Below are 14,790 nucleotides of genomic sequence, written 5' to 3'. Positions count from 1 at the left end.
CCCAAACTCAGCAGCGGCGTTGCCCTTTGCCCATGGCCATGCTGATGTTGCTGCAGCTCTCTTGAGAAAGCTATATCTCCTCTGAGTCTGATGCTCCCCTGGGTTTGCTGGGCACTGGTGTGGTTTCTGAGAGAGCCTGCGTGTGATAGGGTGGAGGTGGTGAGAGCATCTTGCCCTGTAAGAGCAGTAGCTCTTTCCTCTTTGCTTCTGCTGAGGCTGTGGCAACTCTACAGCTCCTCTTGGTGTAGCTCCTCTTCCAGCCAAGGTGTGTTCCCACAATGTACCCCATATAGCAGAAATGGGAGGCCTGGCATTTGCTTTGGCCCTGCTCTATCTCCAGATCTGGCTCTTGTATCAGCAAGGAATCACTTATTTCTCCAAAGGATGGGCTCTCACCTCTGGAATGGATTGGACAGGGGGCAAGGGGATCACCGTTACCAGTCCCTGCCACCTCCAGGCTTCCTGCAGCAAACATCCAGGTTAGGGATAAAAAAATAATGCCTTCAGGACAACGTTCTTTTTATTTGCACCTGGGGTGTGAACCCAGAACCCACTGAATGCACCTGCTTCACTCAGGAAGTTTAACCCTCCCTTTTGGATGGGAAGGGGTATGTAGGAGGCAGTGTGCAGCTGGAACAGGGGAATGCCACCAGTCAGGAGTGATGGTGGCAGTGCTAGGGGGTTGTGCTCCTCTCTGTAAGAAGAATGTTGGTGGAAGAAATCACTTGGCTTTACCTCTTGGATGAAGCCAGTGCTGGTGCGCTGAAGAATCCCTGTGCCCCCAGGATGGGCTCTGACCTTTCTCAGAAGGGGAGGGTGGTCAGGATGAGCTGCTCTTGCACTTGTGCAACCCCCCTACTTTGTCATTGCTGTCTCAGAGACCTCATCCAGCCACTACCGAGGTCCGGAGCTGCCCGTCCTCAGAACCTGCAGCACTTTGTCCTCGCCCTGCTCTCCCCCAGGTTGACTGTTGACCACACGCATGGCGATGGAGTGGACGCCTTCTCTTGTTTCCGCTGCAGGAGCTCTTGGGCTAGGAAGAGAAATGAGGTGAGGAAGGGCTCAGTTCTACTGATGTGGTGGGATGCAATGGCTGTCCCGTCCCACCCCAGGGGAGTCACTGGTGGCTGCTGGTACTGTCCCATGGTAGCAGTGTGAGGTCTCTGCTGAACGGCTATGCTAGGGACACTGTTACAGGCAGATCACGCACTAAAGCAAAAGAAAACTGGTTCTGAGGGAGGGCCCAAAATCCCTTTCTGATGTTGGAGCATCCTGGGTTGGATCTGTTTGTCCATCTCCCTTGAGAAATGTGACATGTTGCACTGAAACCATGGGCTGCTGTGGTTGTGGCCTTTGAAACTGCCAGGCACTGTGCAGGCTGAAGCAGCTGGGAAGCAAACCTCAGTAGCAAGCACGAGCAGTGAAGAGAGTCAGCTTTGAGTGGGAGGGAAAAGGTGTTTGCAGACTGGAAGTGGAGCTTTGGTACCCATGGTTCACCTATGATGGCACTTGGTGAGAGCTTTAACATGACTTACCTATGGTCATGAAGATATCGTTTACTTGGTGGTTGGATTTTGCAGACGTCTCCATGAACAGGAGGCCTTTGGTCCTTGCAAACTCTTCCCCCTCCTAGGTGGAGACAAAGAGAATTACTTCCCCCACCCCCTTTGGGGCTGCTGATTTGGTTTGGGTGGCATTTCATGGCAGGTCAATGATTTTCAGGCTCATAGAATCACCAGGTTGGAAGAGACCCACTGGATCATCGAGTCCAACCATTCCTAACAAACACTAAACCATGTCCCTTAGCACCTCGTCCACCCGTGCCTTAAACACCTCCAGGGAAGGTGACTCAACCACCTCCCTGGGCAGCCTCTGCCAGTGCCCAATGACCCTTTCAATGAAAGATTTTTTCCTAATGTCCAGCCTAAACCTTCTTGGCCACCTGGGCCACTGCTGGCTCATGTTCAGTCGCTGTCAACCAACACCCACAGGTCCTTCTCCTCCAGGCAGCTTTCTAGACAGACTTCTCCTAGTCTGTAGCACAGGGTTGTTGTGCCCCAAGTGCAGGACCCGGCATTTGGCCTTGTTAAACCTCATCCCGTTGGACTCTGCCCAGCGGTCCAGCCTGTTCAGATCCCTTTGCAGAGCCTCCCGACCCTCCAGCAGATCCACACTTCCACCCAGCTTAGTGTCGTCCGCAAACTTGCTCAGGGTGCACTCGATGCCTTCATCCAGGTCATTGATAAAGACATTGAACAGGGCTGGACCCAGCACTGAGCCCTGGGGAACCCCACTTGTCACTGGCCTCCAGCTGGATTTCACACCATTTCCCACCACTCTCTGGGCCCTCCAGCCAACCAGTTTTCCACCCAGGAGAGTGTGCGCCTGTCCAGGCCAGACGTGACAGTTTCCGAAGCAGAATGCTGGGAGAAACTGTGTCAAAGGCTTTACTGAAGTCCAGGAAGACCTCCTCCAGAGCCTTTTAAATTCTTGGCTCTGTTAGGACATATCCCAGTTTTCTGGCAAGGGGGGTTGGTAGCTCCCTGTGGGTTCTCACCTCGGTGGCAACTTCTCGCTCAGCAGCAAGGTCTGTCTTGTTGCCCACCAAAGCGATGACAATTTCATCTGGAAGAAATTCCTTCTCCAGGTCCGTCAGCCACATCTTTGCTCGGTTGAGAGTCTCCTGGAGAGATGGAAACAAAACCCACCTGATGACCTGGTTTTGATTTATTCCCTTTGCTTCAGGCATAGCAAAGCTGATGAACTAAACAGGGTTCAAGAGACATGGTGGGGAGGCTTTGATTGCCCTCTCCCTCAGAAGCAGGTCACCAGCCCTCAAACACCTTCAGGGATAAATCAGCCTTCGATGGGAAGCGCCCTTTCTGCAGGAACTGCTCCCTGAGTTGGCAGCATCGTTCTGCTTGAGCAGGGACAGCCCCCGGCATCTCCCAAGCGAGGTGTTCACCTTCTCAGGTGGTATTCGGGTACCACTTTCTGCTCCACTACCACCTGGACACACTTGCCCCGCCAGTGCTTGCAGTTTTGGCACGGACAGCATCGTCATCCCCTGCCTCACCTTATTAGTGATGTCGTAAACGAGGAGAGCCGCGTGTGCGCCCCGGTAGTAGAGGTGGCCGACGCTGTGGTATTTCTCCTGGCCTGCTGTGTCCCAGATCTCAAACTTGATAGTGGCCGCCTCCACTTTGAGTGTCTGCGTGAAGAAGGAGCCTGCAAGCAAGATGCAGGGCACGCCTTCACTTGCAGCAAGAGCAGAAAGCTCAGATCTGCTGGTGGAGGCAAATCCATACTGAGGGGGCCAGTAAGAATGCTGTAACATGCAAAACCAGGACTGGTTTCTCATTGATGGGATGGTCTGCTGCCAGGCAAAGCAGCCTGTGATGAGCTGGGAGCCCTTCCTGGCAGCAGATTTGTGTGGATGCACTCCAGGTTTGATGTCTGATATCTCTGAGCAGCTTTGCAGAAGAGCATTTTGGTAGAGAGCAAGCTACCTCCACCTCAATATCTGCTGAAAAAGGCTGCACGGGCACCAGGATGTGGAGAAGAGCCTCCATCCCTGCTCCCAGGAAGCAGGTGGCTGCTTGGGGACCAACCAGAGCCAAAGCAGAGGGACAAGGAAAACCGCTCAGCAGCATCTTTCTCTCCTCCTCCCGAGCTCTTTGGGCTCCAGGTAGGACCACAACCTCCATCCCTTGTTAGGGCCAAGGCCATGAACATCCATGTTGAGGTGGTGTAGGAAGCTGTGCTGAGGCAACTTGATCCCAGCATGCCTGTTGGCACGGTTATAGAGGGAGCAGAGCTCTCTTGCAGCTCTCCAGTGCCCTCCTTTCAGACACGAGCCATTCAGCATGGCTTGTCAGTGGGACCTGGAGGAGGAGGTGCATGGATTGGGGCTCATCATTGGGGCAGAGCAGCCTGGCCAGGGCATGGTGGGGTTTGTGTTCGTCTCTGCAGGCAGGTTGGAGGAACAAGACCCTGCGGTATAGGACCTGCCACAGCTGGCTGTCTCCTCCTGAGCTGCCCTGCCTGTTTGCACCCTAGCCCGAACTTCCCAGCTCGAGAAGGAAACTGAGGCTGGAGCAGCTCATAGCTAGGAGAGACTCTTGTGGAGTATCCAAAGTGCTATAAGGACAGCATGGGACCAAGTATGCAACAGGCAGATGGGATGTACAGTTTAGACCCCAGATTTCACTCACTTTCCTGCTCCAAAAAGCAATGCTAAGCCAAATCTGTGCAGCTTGGATGTGTTTTTTCTTACATCCTGGTGCGGAGGGCAAGGGGCTGCAGAGATCTGGAGGTGACAGCGATGGGGGAGGTCTGGCTCTGAGGCACGTGTGTGTCCTGTTCAAAAGTGGGGCAATGATACTGCAGGATACACTAGCCTGTCCTCCTGCATCCCATCCCACTGCAAGGAAAAGCATCAATCCTGGTCTCTTATCCAGAGCCATCAAGATACTGAAGCCGTTCACTCACATCCCACCGTTGGCAGAGACTCCTTAAAGTCATTTTTGACGTATCGATAAGCCAGGCTTGACTTTCCCACCGATGTGCTCCCCAGTAGAACCACTTTGTAGATGTAGGTGGGATTAATCCCCTCCAGGGAGGTGCCCGGCATTGTCTTCTGCTCTGTATCCTGCAAGGAAAACAACTCCACTCAAAACACATCTGCAGTGATCCCAGATCCATCATCTGGGCCTCCTGCATCAGCTCCTGACTGGTGGTAGCAGGACTGAAGGGGTTTAACCTCAGAATAGGCTACAATAAAACCATTAATATCTTGAATCAAATTTAATACATCAAACCTCCTGCCACGGTTAGTTATGACCACAGGGTGGAGATCTTTAGGAGGAAATTTGATGCAAGAGGCTGCCTTGGTTGTAGACAAGGAAACTAAACTGGATGCATCTCCATTAAAGAGAGGACGTGCTGAAGAAAGTTAATAGCAGAGGGGCATCACTTATGGGTGAGCTTTGCTCTTAAACTCCTTACCCAAAGTCCTAGTAAAGAGCTTAGGTTGATGTTCCATGCTGAAAAAGCATGAGGGGACCTCACTCTGAGATGACTCTAAGGTGTCACTCGAGCGCCTTTGAGGACAGCAGCACACAAAGCAGACACCACGAGCTCCTCCACCACAGATTAAGAAATCCCGGGTGGACTAAACCCTTGAAGTCTCACCCCCTTGTGACCGTCGCACCACAGAGCGTGACTCTGCATCACTCGGGGTGGAGCTACGCTGTGCGATGACCCAGGATGGTGGGAGACCGTGGTCCAAAACCATGGTCAGGTCATCTCAAACCTGACTCGAAGAGAACCACTGCAGACTGTACCTTGAGGAGACGGTGGTCAGTGTGATCCTTCCTGGGTGGCACGTTTCACCTTCTTCCAGCCTTGAGCTCAAGCAGGTGACACTGTCTTGCTCTCAGCAGGAGCTGTCAGTGCAGGGTGGCAAATTATGTTGTCTTGCAGCTAGCCAAAGCTTTGCCTTGGCTCCTCCTTGTCAAGCTCCTCCTCTAAGAGCACTCCTCTCAGTGGAGAGCTATGCAGGAGAGAGGGAGGTTCATGCAGAGCTTGAAGATGAAGGGTCATGTGGTGTCAAACGGAGCAAAAGGGCGTGAGATGACCTTGCATGCACTTAAACCCACTTCACACGCAGCAGTAAAGGGGAAACAAGCCACCTGCAAGCCCATAACTGCTCTCTTCTATAGAACTAATCTTCTATCACCCACGGGTAGCAGAGAAGCTTTCCAAAGGATGCTGAAATGTTTGTGTCCTGAAGCTGATCCCTACCTGTGTCCTGACCCTCTCGCCACTCTTGCATGCCAGGAGAAGAGCCTCCCCTACCAGGGTGAACACTGCTGGCATGGGTTGCTTCCCCCCACAAGCTTCTGAAGAAAGCCTTGGTCAGCCAGAAAGCAGAGACCTGCAAGAGTTATTACGAAGATGTGGTGCACGCACTCCAGTTTCTGTGTGGGGCTTGCAGGAATTTGGCATTCAGACAGCTAACAGCAGCACTAGCAATGTAGCTCCCAGCCCAGGAAGGTCTCTGCAGCTCCCTTGTCTGACAAAAGCCTCTTGTTCCCATGTCCTGCTCATCCCAGGTGGTTTACTTTGTCTCTCCTCCCCCTACAATCTGGCAGGCTGCAGACCTTTAATCCTTTACCCTTCCCTGAGCTGTTATCAAGGGAGGCTGTCATTAAGGCTGTTCCTCAATGCTGGCTCTATCTCCAGATGCACATGGTTTTTCTACTTCATAGAATCCCTAGGTCAGAAAAGACCTTTGAGATAATCAAGTTCAACTACTTCTATCCACTACTGAAACAGATCCCTGAGCACCTCATCTACTGCCAGCATCCTCTGCCAGTGCCTGAGAACCCATTCAGTGAAGAAGTTTTTCCTAATGTCCAATCTGAACCTCCGCTTGTGCAGCTTGAGGCCATTTCCTCTCATCCTAATGCTTGGGCGAAGAGTCCAACATCCACCTACTACTCAGTGAGATGGGCTTTCATCCCCTAGAAACCAGGAGCAAAATCTTCTCCCCCAGTTCATACAGCCCAGTGATGAAGAGCAGGGTTGCAGTTTGTGCAGAACAGGTAATTAGGAGTGGCTTGCTTTTTAAGCAGGAGAAAGATAAAGCTTGTGGCACAGCATAAGGGACCTTATAATACCTTATGGAATTAATTACGTACCTGTGCCTCTTTGTAGGTCTAGGACTGAGACCACAGTCCTTTCTGGGCAGTTATGTTAGTTGCTATGGGTGATAAGCCATAAAGCTCTACAGGGAAGCAAGAAGAGGCATGAGAAACACCTAAGCTTGTCTCTCTTAACCTCAGTTTCTCATTATTTCACTCTGTTCAGTTTAACCCTAGAAGATTGCCCTGACCCTGGAACAAAGCTCATCTGAAAATCACTGCCATGGATGGAAATGTCCTCACAAACTTCTCACACTAGCAGCCACCCATTAAGAGATGGTGAGTTTTGCTGAAGCTCATTTGAAACGATTTCTTTTCTGTGTTAAGAGGTGGAAGGTGAGTCTCCTTTTCAACCCGAGGAGAACAGCAAGGAAGCAAACCAAATGGCTTTATTCTGAATCAATGGAAAATAGGGTTTAGAAGAAACCGTTCTTTTTCCTTTTTTTTTTTTTTGTTTTGTTTTGTTGGAAGAAGTGAGCGTAGAGAATAGAGCTCTGTGCTTGCTGGCTGAGGGACTACAGGGAAAATCCCTCCAGAGGTCTCATGTGGCTGGGTGTCACCCTTCTGCAGCAGCTCCCTGCCTTGAGCTGGGAATGACTGAGCATATCCAGGAGAAACATTTAAAGTAACTTCCTTGCCAGTTTCTGTGAGTGAAGCCCCAGCAGAGTGCACGTACACTGCCAGGAAGCTGCTGGTGGTGTTACTAGAATAAATTTTATCTATCTCACTGCAAACTCAAAACTCTGAAGGAGTCACTGATGCTTCCATGCAAAATGGCTTTAGCAAATTTTCCCATGCAGGCTTTGAAAGGCTGAAGTGTAAGCTGAACTGGGATTGCTTAGATGCTGGGTTTGGGGCTTTTTTTTACTTAGATTCTTGTAAAGAATCATTCAGCAGTTTAGGGAGAAGCCTGAGGAACAGCTGAGGTGTTACAAGTCCTGTCCTCATGCCTAGAGGCCATGCTGAGGGGCAGGAAAATCTGAACCTGCTCAGATTCAATATTAGCCAGAGATTAGTCTAGGCAAGCATTTCTCTTCAACTGACTGTAAAAATCCAGCTGGCAGATTTAGTCTCCAGATACAGCTTAATATTTTATGACAGCTGTGCCTAGCAGCAAATATTTGGGACAGACTTGCCTGATCTTACACTTACCAAGAAGGTGAGTATCAAAACAGGCATGAAAGATAATTTTTTCACTTCTTAATTGAGGATTAAACACCCAGGAAATTGTATTCTCAGCCAGACAACCCCATTTCCCCATCTCAGTGTCTCCTTTCTCCTTCCTCTGAGCAATGAGTGGGCATGAGGAGGCAGCTCTGACTCATGTTAACCAGTTTCTCCTATGGAGCCTGCTGGTTTAACGTAAATCAACTTAAAGGTGACCAGTTTGCTGGGTATGGCAGCAGTGCCAGATCAGTGATACTGCACTTGAACCTCCTGCCCTCACTTTTTCCAAGAAGGATCCTGACAAATCTGTTTATGAGCATGACTCAGTTGTTTATAATTATCAGGAAAGTGGACTTTATCTGAGGAGCATCCTTTCAAACTTGTGTTTTATGGTATTATAGTAATAAAAACCAGAAACATGAAGTGGCAGGGTAGATACTTACGCAGGAATGCAAGAGGAAGGTCTTGGCTTTCGCATTCAGTGAATTGGTATCTGCAGTATTTTCAGCCTGGGGAGGGGGATCCTGGTATATTTATTGTCAGAGTCCAAAACTTTTTAATTCATAGAATGGTTTTGGTTGGAAAGGACCTTAAAGATCATCCACTTCCAACCGCTCTGCCATGGGCAGGAACACCTCCCACTGGATCAGGTTGCTCAAGGTCCCAAAGGAAAACAGTAAAAAAAAGAAATGCAATGCATACCTTTGGGGATGGAGCTACTCAGAAGTGTTGTTTAAGACTAACTTCCTGGGAAATTAATGATGGTTGAGTTTAATGATGTCTAACTGATGCCTAAGCCTTTCTCAACCACAGGCTCTAAGATCCTAAAACCATTAAAGGCATTTGCTGAGTTTCTGCAGGGGCGCAGCAGTGAACAAGAACCACAGTTAACGAGCTCTTCAGAAAACGCAGGATCCCAATGCCACCTATGTAAGTCTGAACTGTCTAGACCTGCAATTTTTTTGGATATGATGTTTTTAAGTTCTTTCAGCTATCTCCCTTTCTCCTAGTAACTTCTAGTATTCTATAACCTCTAGTATTGATCTCAAAGCACTCCTCTGCTTTTGGGAGCTGCCTCCTACCTGCTCAAGCTCTCCCAGTGCCATCTAGGAGCGTGGCTGTTTGGAAAGTTTGCTTAAGCCAAGGTTACCAGGGGATACGAAAATCCCAACTGCAAAGGCTTAATGCGTAAACAGCATTAGGTTTATTCAATGCAATCAGCCCTCCTCAAAGCCAAGGGGAACAGAGTAAGGGTCATTAACTGCGCGGCTGGAGCAGGCTGGGGAAATAAAGCAGCAATAAATGGAGAGAGCCCTGAGCTGTGGGTGAGACCAAGCGCTCTGCGAAGACCTTTGCAGCAGCTCTTCAGCTGCTTGAGAGCATGGGGGTAGGGCAGAGGCTTCCCAAAATCTCTTTCCACGGCGAGGGAGCCATGGGTGGTGCTGCCCTCCCCAGTGGGTGCCACGTTGTGGCTGGGATGCAGGGTTGCTTCCCAGTAGGAGGATGAGAGTCTTGGGATCTTGCCTGGGAAAGGCACCTCGGAGATGGTGGGTTGGGGGCTGCCCTGGGGGGAATCCCCTAGCTTGAGGATGCCTTTACCTTCCTGAAGGTGTGCTCTCCTCCTGGGGATCCCGTCCTTGGGGTCAGGGGCAATGGCTCCGTCCGGCTGCCCGAGTCTCTCCTCGCTGAGTACAAGAAAAAGCGAAACCATCCGGCAGCTCGCAGGGAGCAGTGTTAAAAGGTGAGAGGTGACTGGAGTTCAGTGGACCTTAGACTTGCTGGTGAGCCAGGCAAGGCGGGACCATGGGGCTGTCGTCACTGTGAACCGGGCTGGTGGCCATGCCCCCTGCACCTCCTCCATCCATCCATCCATCCATCCATCCATCCATCCATCCATCCATCCATCCCTTTCTCCCACCCTCCTTGCCCCCTTCCTTCCTTCACTGCTTTCCACACTGGGGTCTGTCAGTGGATGGATGGATGGATGGATGGATGGATGGATGGATGGATGGATGGATGGACGGACGGATGGATGGACAAACAGACAGGGTTTACCCCATGCCTTTGAGTCCAAGCCCAGCTTGACTACCAGGGGCATGGGAAGCAAAGGCAGCCCATGACCTCACCATAAAGATTTGAGGACTGGGGGAAGCTGGAGTGAGTGCATGTCAAGGATCTGGGTTACTCTGGGTTTTATAATATGGCAATTTCTGCTGACGCACATTCGAGCTGGCTTTGGACTTGTGCCCGGGTACAGGCTCGAATAGCTTGGGGTTGGGATTGCCAAAGCGATTTGTTATCAGGAGCGTGGCTGGTTTACAAGCTGGTGGGAGACGGCACACTCGATCCTCTTGCAAAGCATTTCAGCTGATGAGCTGGAGTGGTGTGGAGCAAGCAAAAACTGAGCACTTGGGCTTTTACTGCCTTTTAATTAATGTAACAGTTACCACAGGCAGCTGGGGCTTGGTGCTTTGGAGAAGGCTGCTCTGGTTGAAGCTCTAACAGAGAAATCACAGCAAGTTAATGCACTGGAGTGAGAGTCTGGAGTGAGAACAGGAAGACTTGATAATTAAAAATCTAAAATCTAAATCTGCATCGGAAGAAGCATGGCCAGCAGGTCAAGGGAGGTGATTCTGCCTTTCTGTTCCTCTCTTGTGAGACCTCATCTGGAGTCCTGTGTCCATTTCTGGAATCCTCAAAATAAGAAGGAGACGGGGCTGTTGGAACGGGTCCAGAGGAGGCTACAAGGATGATCAGAGGGCTGGAGCACCTCCCAGACAAGGGCAGGCTGAAAGAATTGGGGTTGTTCAGCCTGGAGAAGAGAAGGCTCCGAGGAGACCTTATAGTGACCTTCCAGTACCTGAAGGGGCTACAAGAAAGCTGGGGAGGGACTGTCCACAAAGGCTGGTGGTGATAGGACAAGGGGCAGTGGGTATAAACTAGAGAGGGGCAGATTTAGACTAGACATAAGGAGGAATTTCTTCACTATGAGTGTGGTGAGGGACTGGCACAGGTGTTGCCCAGGGAAGCTGTGGCTGCCTCATCCCTGCAGGGGTTCAAGGCCAGGTTGGATGGGGCTTGGAGCAGCCTGATCCAGTGGGAGGTGTCCCTGCTCATTGCAGGGGGGCTGGAACTGGATAAGCTTAAAAATCCCTTCCAACCCAAACCATTCTATGATTCTATTCTATGAAATGAGAAGAGGTTTTGTGTTTGTCACTCATCTTGTCATAGTCAGTGTCTTCTCTTCAAGCAATGGCTCCTACAGTTTTGTGGAAGTGAAACAGCCTTTGCAAAACCTAGTCCTAAGAGTTATAGGGAGCAAGGCAAAAAGCAGGAGTCTTACAAGTAGGCTTAAAAAAATGTAATCCTGGTTTTGAAATGAAGAGTGTGTCTTGTGACTTCCAAGGCCTGACTGCTGCAGTGCAATAACTTCCCATTTTGATGATGAAATGCCAAGCACAGATGCCCGAGAGCTGCACAGATGCCTCTGCTGGATGGAGTCACTATGAGAGATTTTGGTCTGTGAGCCAAATGAGTATTTCCCTTCATTTGGGGATGTGCCCATGCATGGATTTGCACCATCGCAGCAAAACTGGCTTGAGTAAAACCGTCCTTCTAGCCTGAGAGCAGATCTTACCCTGCATGCAGCTTTTTCTGCCAGAGGGGAGGAAACTGTTACCTTCTCAGGTAACAGGGCTGGGGAGGCCATGGATACCTTAAGCTGGTGTTGCTGCATCAAAAAGCCTTGCCTACAGCAATGAGCGATGCTGAAAGGCAATCTGGTGCTGCTTACCCATTGCTTTGGACCTACAAGCTACGGTAGCATCATGCACTTAAACTAAGCATCTAATTGTTAGTGGAAAATGAGGCTCTGTTTAGGCTGGAAGGCTTTGAAGCCTTACGGAAGGATTGCTTTGTAGCTGCTGAATGGATTGCTTTGTAGCTGCTAAGAGGAACTTCATTTCCAACTTGCGCTGCTGCAATAAGCTCTTGTCTTGCGCTCTGTTATTTTCATACCAGTCTCCTCTGCCCGAGCAGATGTCGCATCTCAAAAGCCCTTAACAAAGGTGTCTATAAAAGGAGATGGTGTAAGTGAGATGCCTGCACAAAGTGCTGTTGCCTGGCTCTGTAAATGCCTCTGAGTCCTTCATAGCCCAGAGTAGAATGCCCTTTGCATAGCCTGGGACATGGGCTCCTGCTGAGCCAGACCCCACTAGATGGCACAGCTCGTCTACTGTTGAAGGTAACGGGGATGCCTGCTCCTGAGTCCCATTTCTGAACTGAGCAACCAAGCAGTCAGTGAGGGTGATGAGAGAGGTGGACTGAGGTCTTCTGACAGCACCGTAGCTTTAATTTGGGTGGGCTCTGCTCTTCAAACAACTGGGACACAAACCTTTGTGGTGAATGCTGTTGCAGTGTCAGGAAGCCAGGAGCTTTTTCATGGAGAATTACAGTCCACTTGCCTGCTGCTTGAGCATGTGAATATCTTCCTGTCCTGTATGCTCAGGATCAGACCTCCTTCAGCAGCAAGTGGTTTGCAAGTAAAGGCTGTGGCTGCATCAAAACTGGTTCGGTAGAGCACTTGGAGTGACCTGCAAAAAGCTAGGGATGCGCCTTGCTCAGCGGTGCCTGCACAGTGAAAAGTTCTTCACCTTTTAATAGTAAAAATTGGGCTTTGGTATTGGCATTGCATTTCATTTTATGTTTGCCTGATGTAATTATGTCACAAGAATTTACAAGACAGGTCTGGCTGCAGGGCTGGTATATGGATTAAATCCTCCAGCCTAGCAGTGGATGATCTGAGCACCTGGAACTCCCTAGTAGACCATCCCTCACTGCTCCACCTCAAACATTTTCTTTGATTTTTAACTGTGAAGGAAATGGTGACATTTCAGCAGCGCACAGGAGTGCCAGAACAGGTCAAGATAAAGCTTCTAGAGTAAACATGCAAGAGTAATTCCAATAATATCAAATTTCTAGCTCTGCTTGCTGTGTAACTTTGAGCAGGTTGCCTCTCCTTCCTCCTTTCTCTGAGTAAAAGGAGGGACAAGGACACAGATCTTTTTGGAGGAGTTTGGGAGGTCTTTGAGGCCTCTTTGTCAGTGGTTGTGTGGCACTTGGCTCCTCCTGACTATGACTGCTGGGAGGAAGCATTAGGTCATAGATATGAACACTGTAAATCATCCCTTGCTTAATGAAGAACTGTTGGGTGGAAAATCATAGAATAACAAGGTTGGAAGAGACCCACCGGATCATCGAGACTAACCATTCCTATCAAACACTAAACCATGCCCTTAGCACCTCATCCACCCGTCCCTTAAACACCTCAAGGGAAGGTGACTCAACCCCCTCCCTGGGCAGCCTCTCCCAGTGCCCAATGACCCTTTCTGTGAAATATTTTTTCCTAATGTCCAGCCTAAATCTCCCCTGGCGGAGCTTGAGGCCATTCCCTCTTGTCCTGTCCCCTGTCACTTGGGAGAAGAGCCCAGCACCCTCCTCTCTACAACCTCCTTTCAGGTAGTTGTAGAGAGCAATGAGGTCTCCCCTCAGCCTCCTCTTCTCCAGACTAAACAACCCCAGCTCTCTCAGCCGCTCCTCATAGGGCTTGTAATGCAACAAGGGCCAGTAATAAGGCCACTACCCTGAGCTGAAAACAATTGCTAAAACCTCATCTTTGTCAGCTGTCTGTTGTCTGCCCATGGGAAGAGTTATTTTGTCTGCCCTGCCTTGTTTCTCCTGCTCCCCTTGGCTTGTCTCCTCAGTTTACGTGTGCTCCTCGATGTACTCTCCATCAATGCTCCCACATTGCTGAACCAACACTAAGACCTTTTATTGCTCAGAAAGTGTTAACACCTTGCCCACAGCTTTACCGTTTTTGAACCCCTGATATTGCTGACTGATGCATCTGTTTTCATCCCAAGCACTCCCATTTCTCATTTTTTAGTGTGTTTTAAGAGTACAGCTGAGCACTGTTTGTGCCACTTGCCAGAGCACATCCAGTCTCTTGTTTTCCGCTTGGATTGCAGTGCCACTGCACCTTTTCCCGTGGGGACAGGTGGCTGTGATCTCACTCCTAGATTTGGCTGGTCTGACAAGAACAGCCAAGGCACCAGAGGGTGTTCCAGCTGCCTGGGTTACACCATGAGCACTGCTGCCCGCCTCGCCTCTTGCTCTCTGAAGAAAACATCTGAAAGCACAAAGTGGCTTTTTGGGTTGTTTTCCTGCTGCTGCTGGGGGATGTGGAGGAGGAGAGAAAATGTATTATTTCCAGTGGAAGGGCTTTGCAAAAATTTTCTGGCCTAAACCACAAAGCTGGGATTTTCTAGAGCTGCTTTAAAGTTATACCTGCACAGACTGAAGCTGCCACAACGAGGATGGAGCAGTATGAGCACAGTGGCTATGTTGGCCTGGAAATCTGTTTGTTTTCTCGGAAAGCCACATATCTATAAACCATGTGTGTATGTTTGCAGGCATTTTAGAAAGTATGAGGTGTAAATTTGATAGTGTCTGAATCCTGCTGTTGTCCTGTGCCACGGTCGAGTGGTTTTAAGGCTCTGGGCTGTGCTGAAAGCCCACAGGGCACTGCTGACCTGGTGTAAAGCCTCTACTGTCGCAAAATGCTCTATATATAGGCTCTGGTGGGCTGCCTCTGTATTGCTAGGGTTTCCAAGAGCATCGCACGTCGTCTTGATGCTGTTGCAAAGCCGACACTGTGTCTATAGTGAGCTCTGGCTTGCTGGTTAGAAATGAGGTTATGGTCAGATTTAGACAGCTGGTGGTGGGCATGTCAAGCCCAGAATTAATGGTCACAGAAGCGTGGCTTTCGTTATGACTTCACCTAAGTGATTTTGGGTCCTGGACCACCTGTAGGACAGATAACTTGTCACTCCACACCGCCAGCTTCAAGGGAACCAGG

At 49.9% G+C, this 14,790-nt stretch overlaps 1 protein-coding gene across 3 annotated transcripts; it reads right to left on the bottom strand.

The window, feature by feature from the left end:
* Positions 1–502: 502 nt before the first annotated feature.
* RAB17 (RAB17, member RAS oncogene family) lies at positions 503–9,680 on the bottom strand. 3 transcript variants are annotated; one of them, XM_069860626.1, is made up of 8 exons: positions 9,474–9,676; positions 6,705–6,790; positions 5,346–5,554; positions 4,492–4,651; positions 3,077–3,228; positions 2,558–2,683; positions 1,536–1,629; positions 503–1,033 (listed from the first exon to the last, which is right to left on the bottom strand). In XM_069860626.1, the coding sequence occupies exons 4-8, from the start codon at positions 4,631–4,633 to the stop codon at positions 921–923; spliced, it is 627 nt and encodes a 208-aa protein (XP_069716727.1). In that variant the 5' UTR covers positions 4,634–4,651; positions 5,346–5,554; positions 6,705–6,790; positions 9,474–9,676; the 3' UTR covers positions 503–920. The 3 variants fall into 3 exon arrangements, with proteins under 3 accessions (XP_069716727.1, XP_069716725.1, XP_069716726.1); XM_069860624.1 differs by having other exon boundaries at positions 921–1,387; positions 9,474–9,680; XM_069860625.1 differs by lacking the exon at positions 6,705–6,790 and having other exon boundaries at positions 921–1,387; positions 9,474–9,680.
* Between the last annotated feature and the right edge of the window lie 5,110 nt (positions 9,681–14,790).

Source organism: Phaenicophaeus curvirostris, chromosome 7 (assembly GCF_032191515.1).
Source record: "Phaenicophaeus curvirostris isolate KB17595 chromosome 7, BPBGC_Pcur_1.0, whole genome shotgun sequence".
NCBI lineage: Eukaryota > Metazoa > Chordata > Aves > Cuculiformes > Cuculidae > Phaenicophaeus > Phaenicophaeus curvirostris.
The sequence above is the reverse complement of the archived record's forward strand: the minus strand, read 5'-3'. Positions and strand labels throughout refer to the sequence as shown.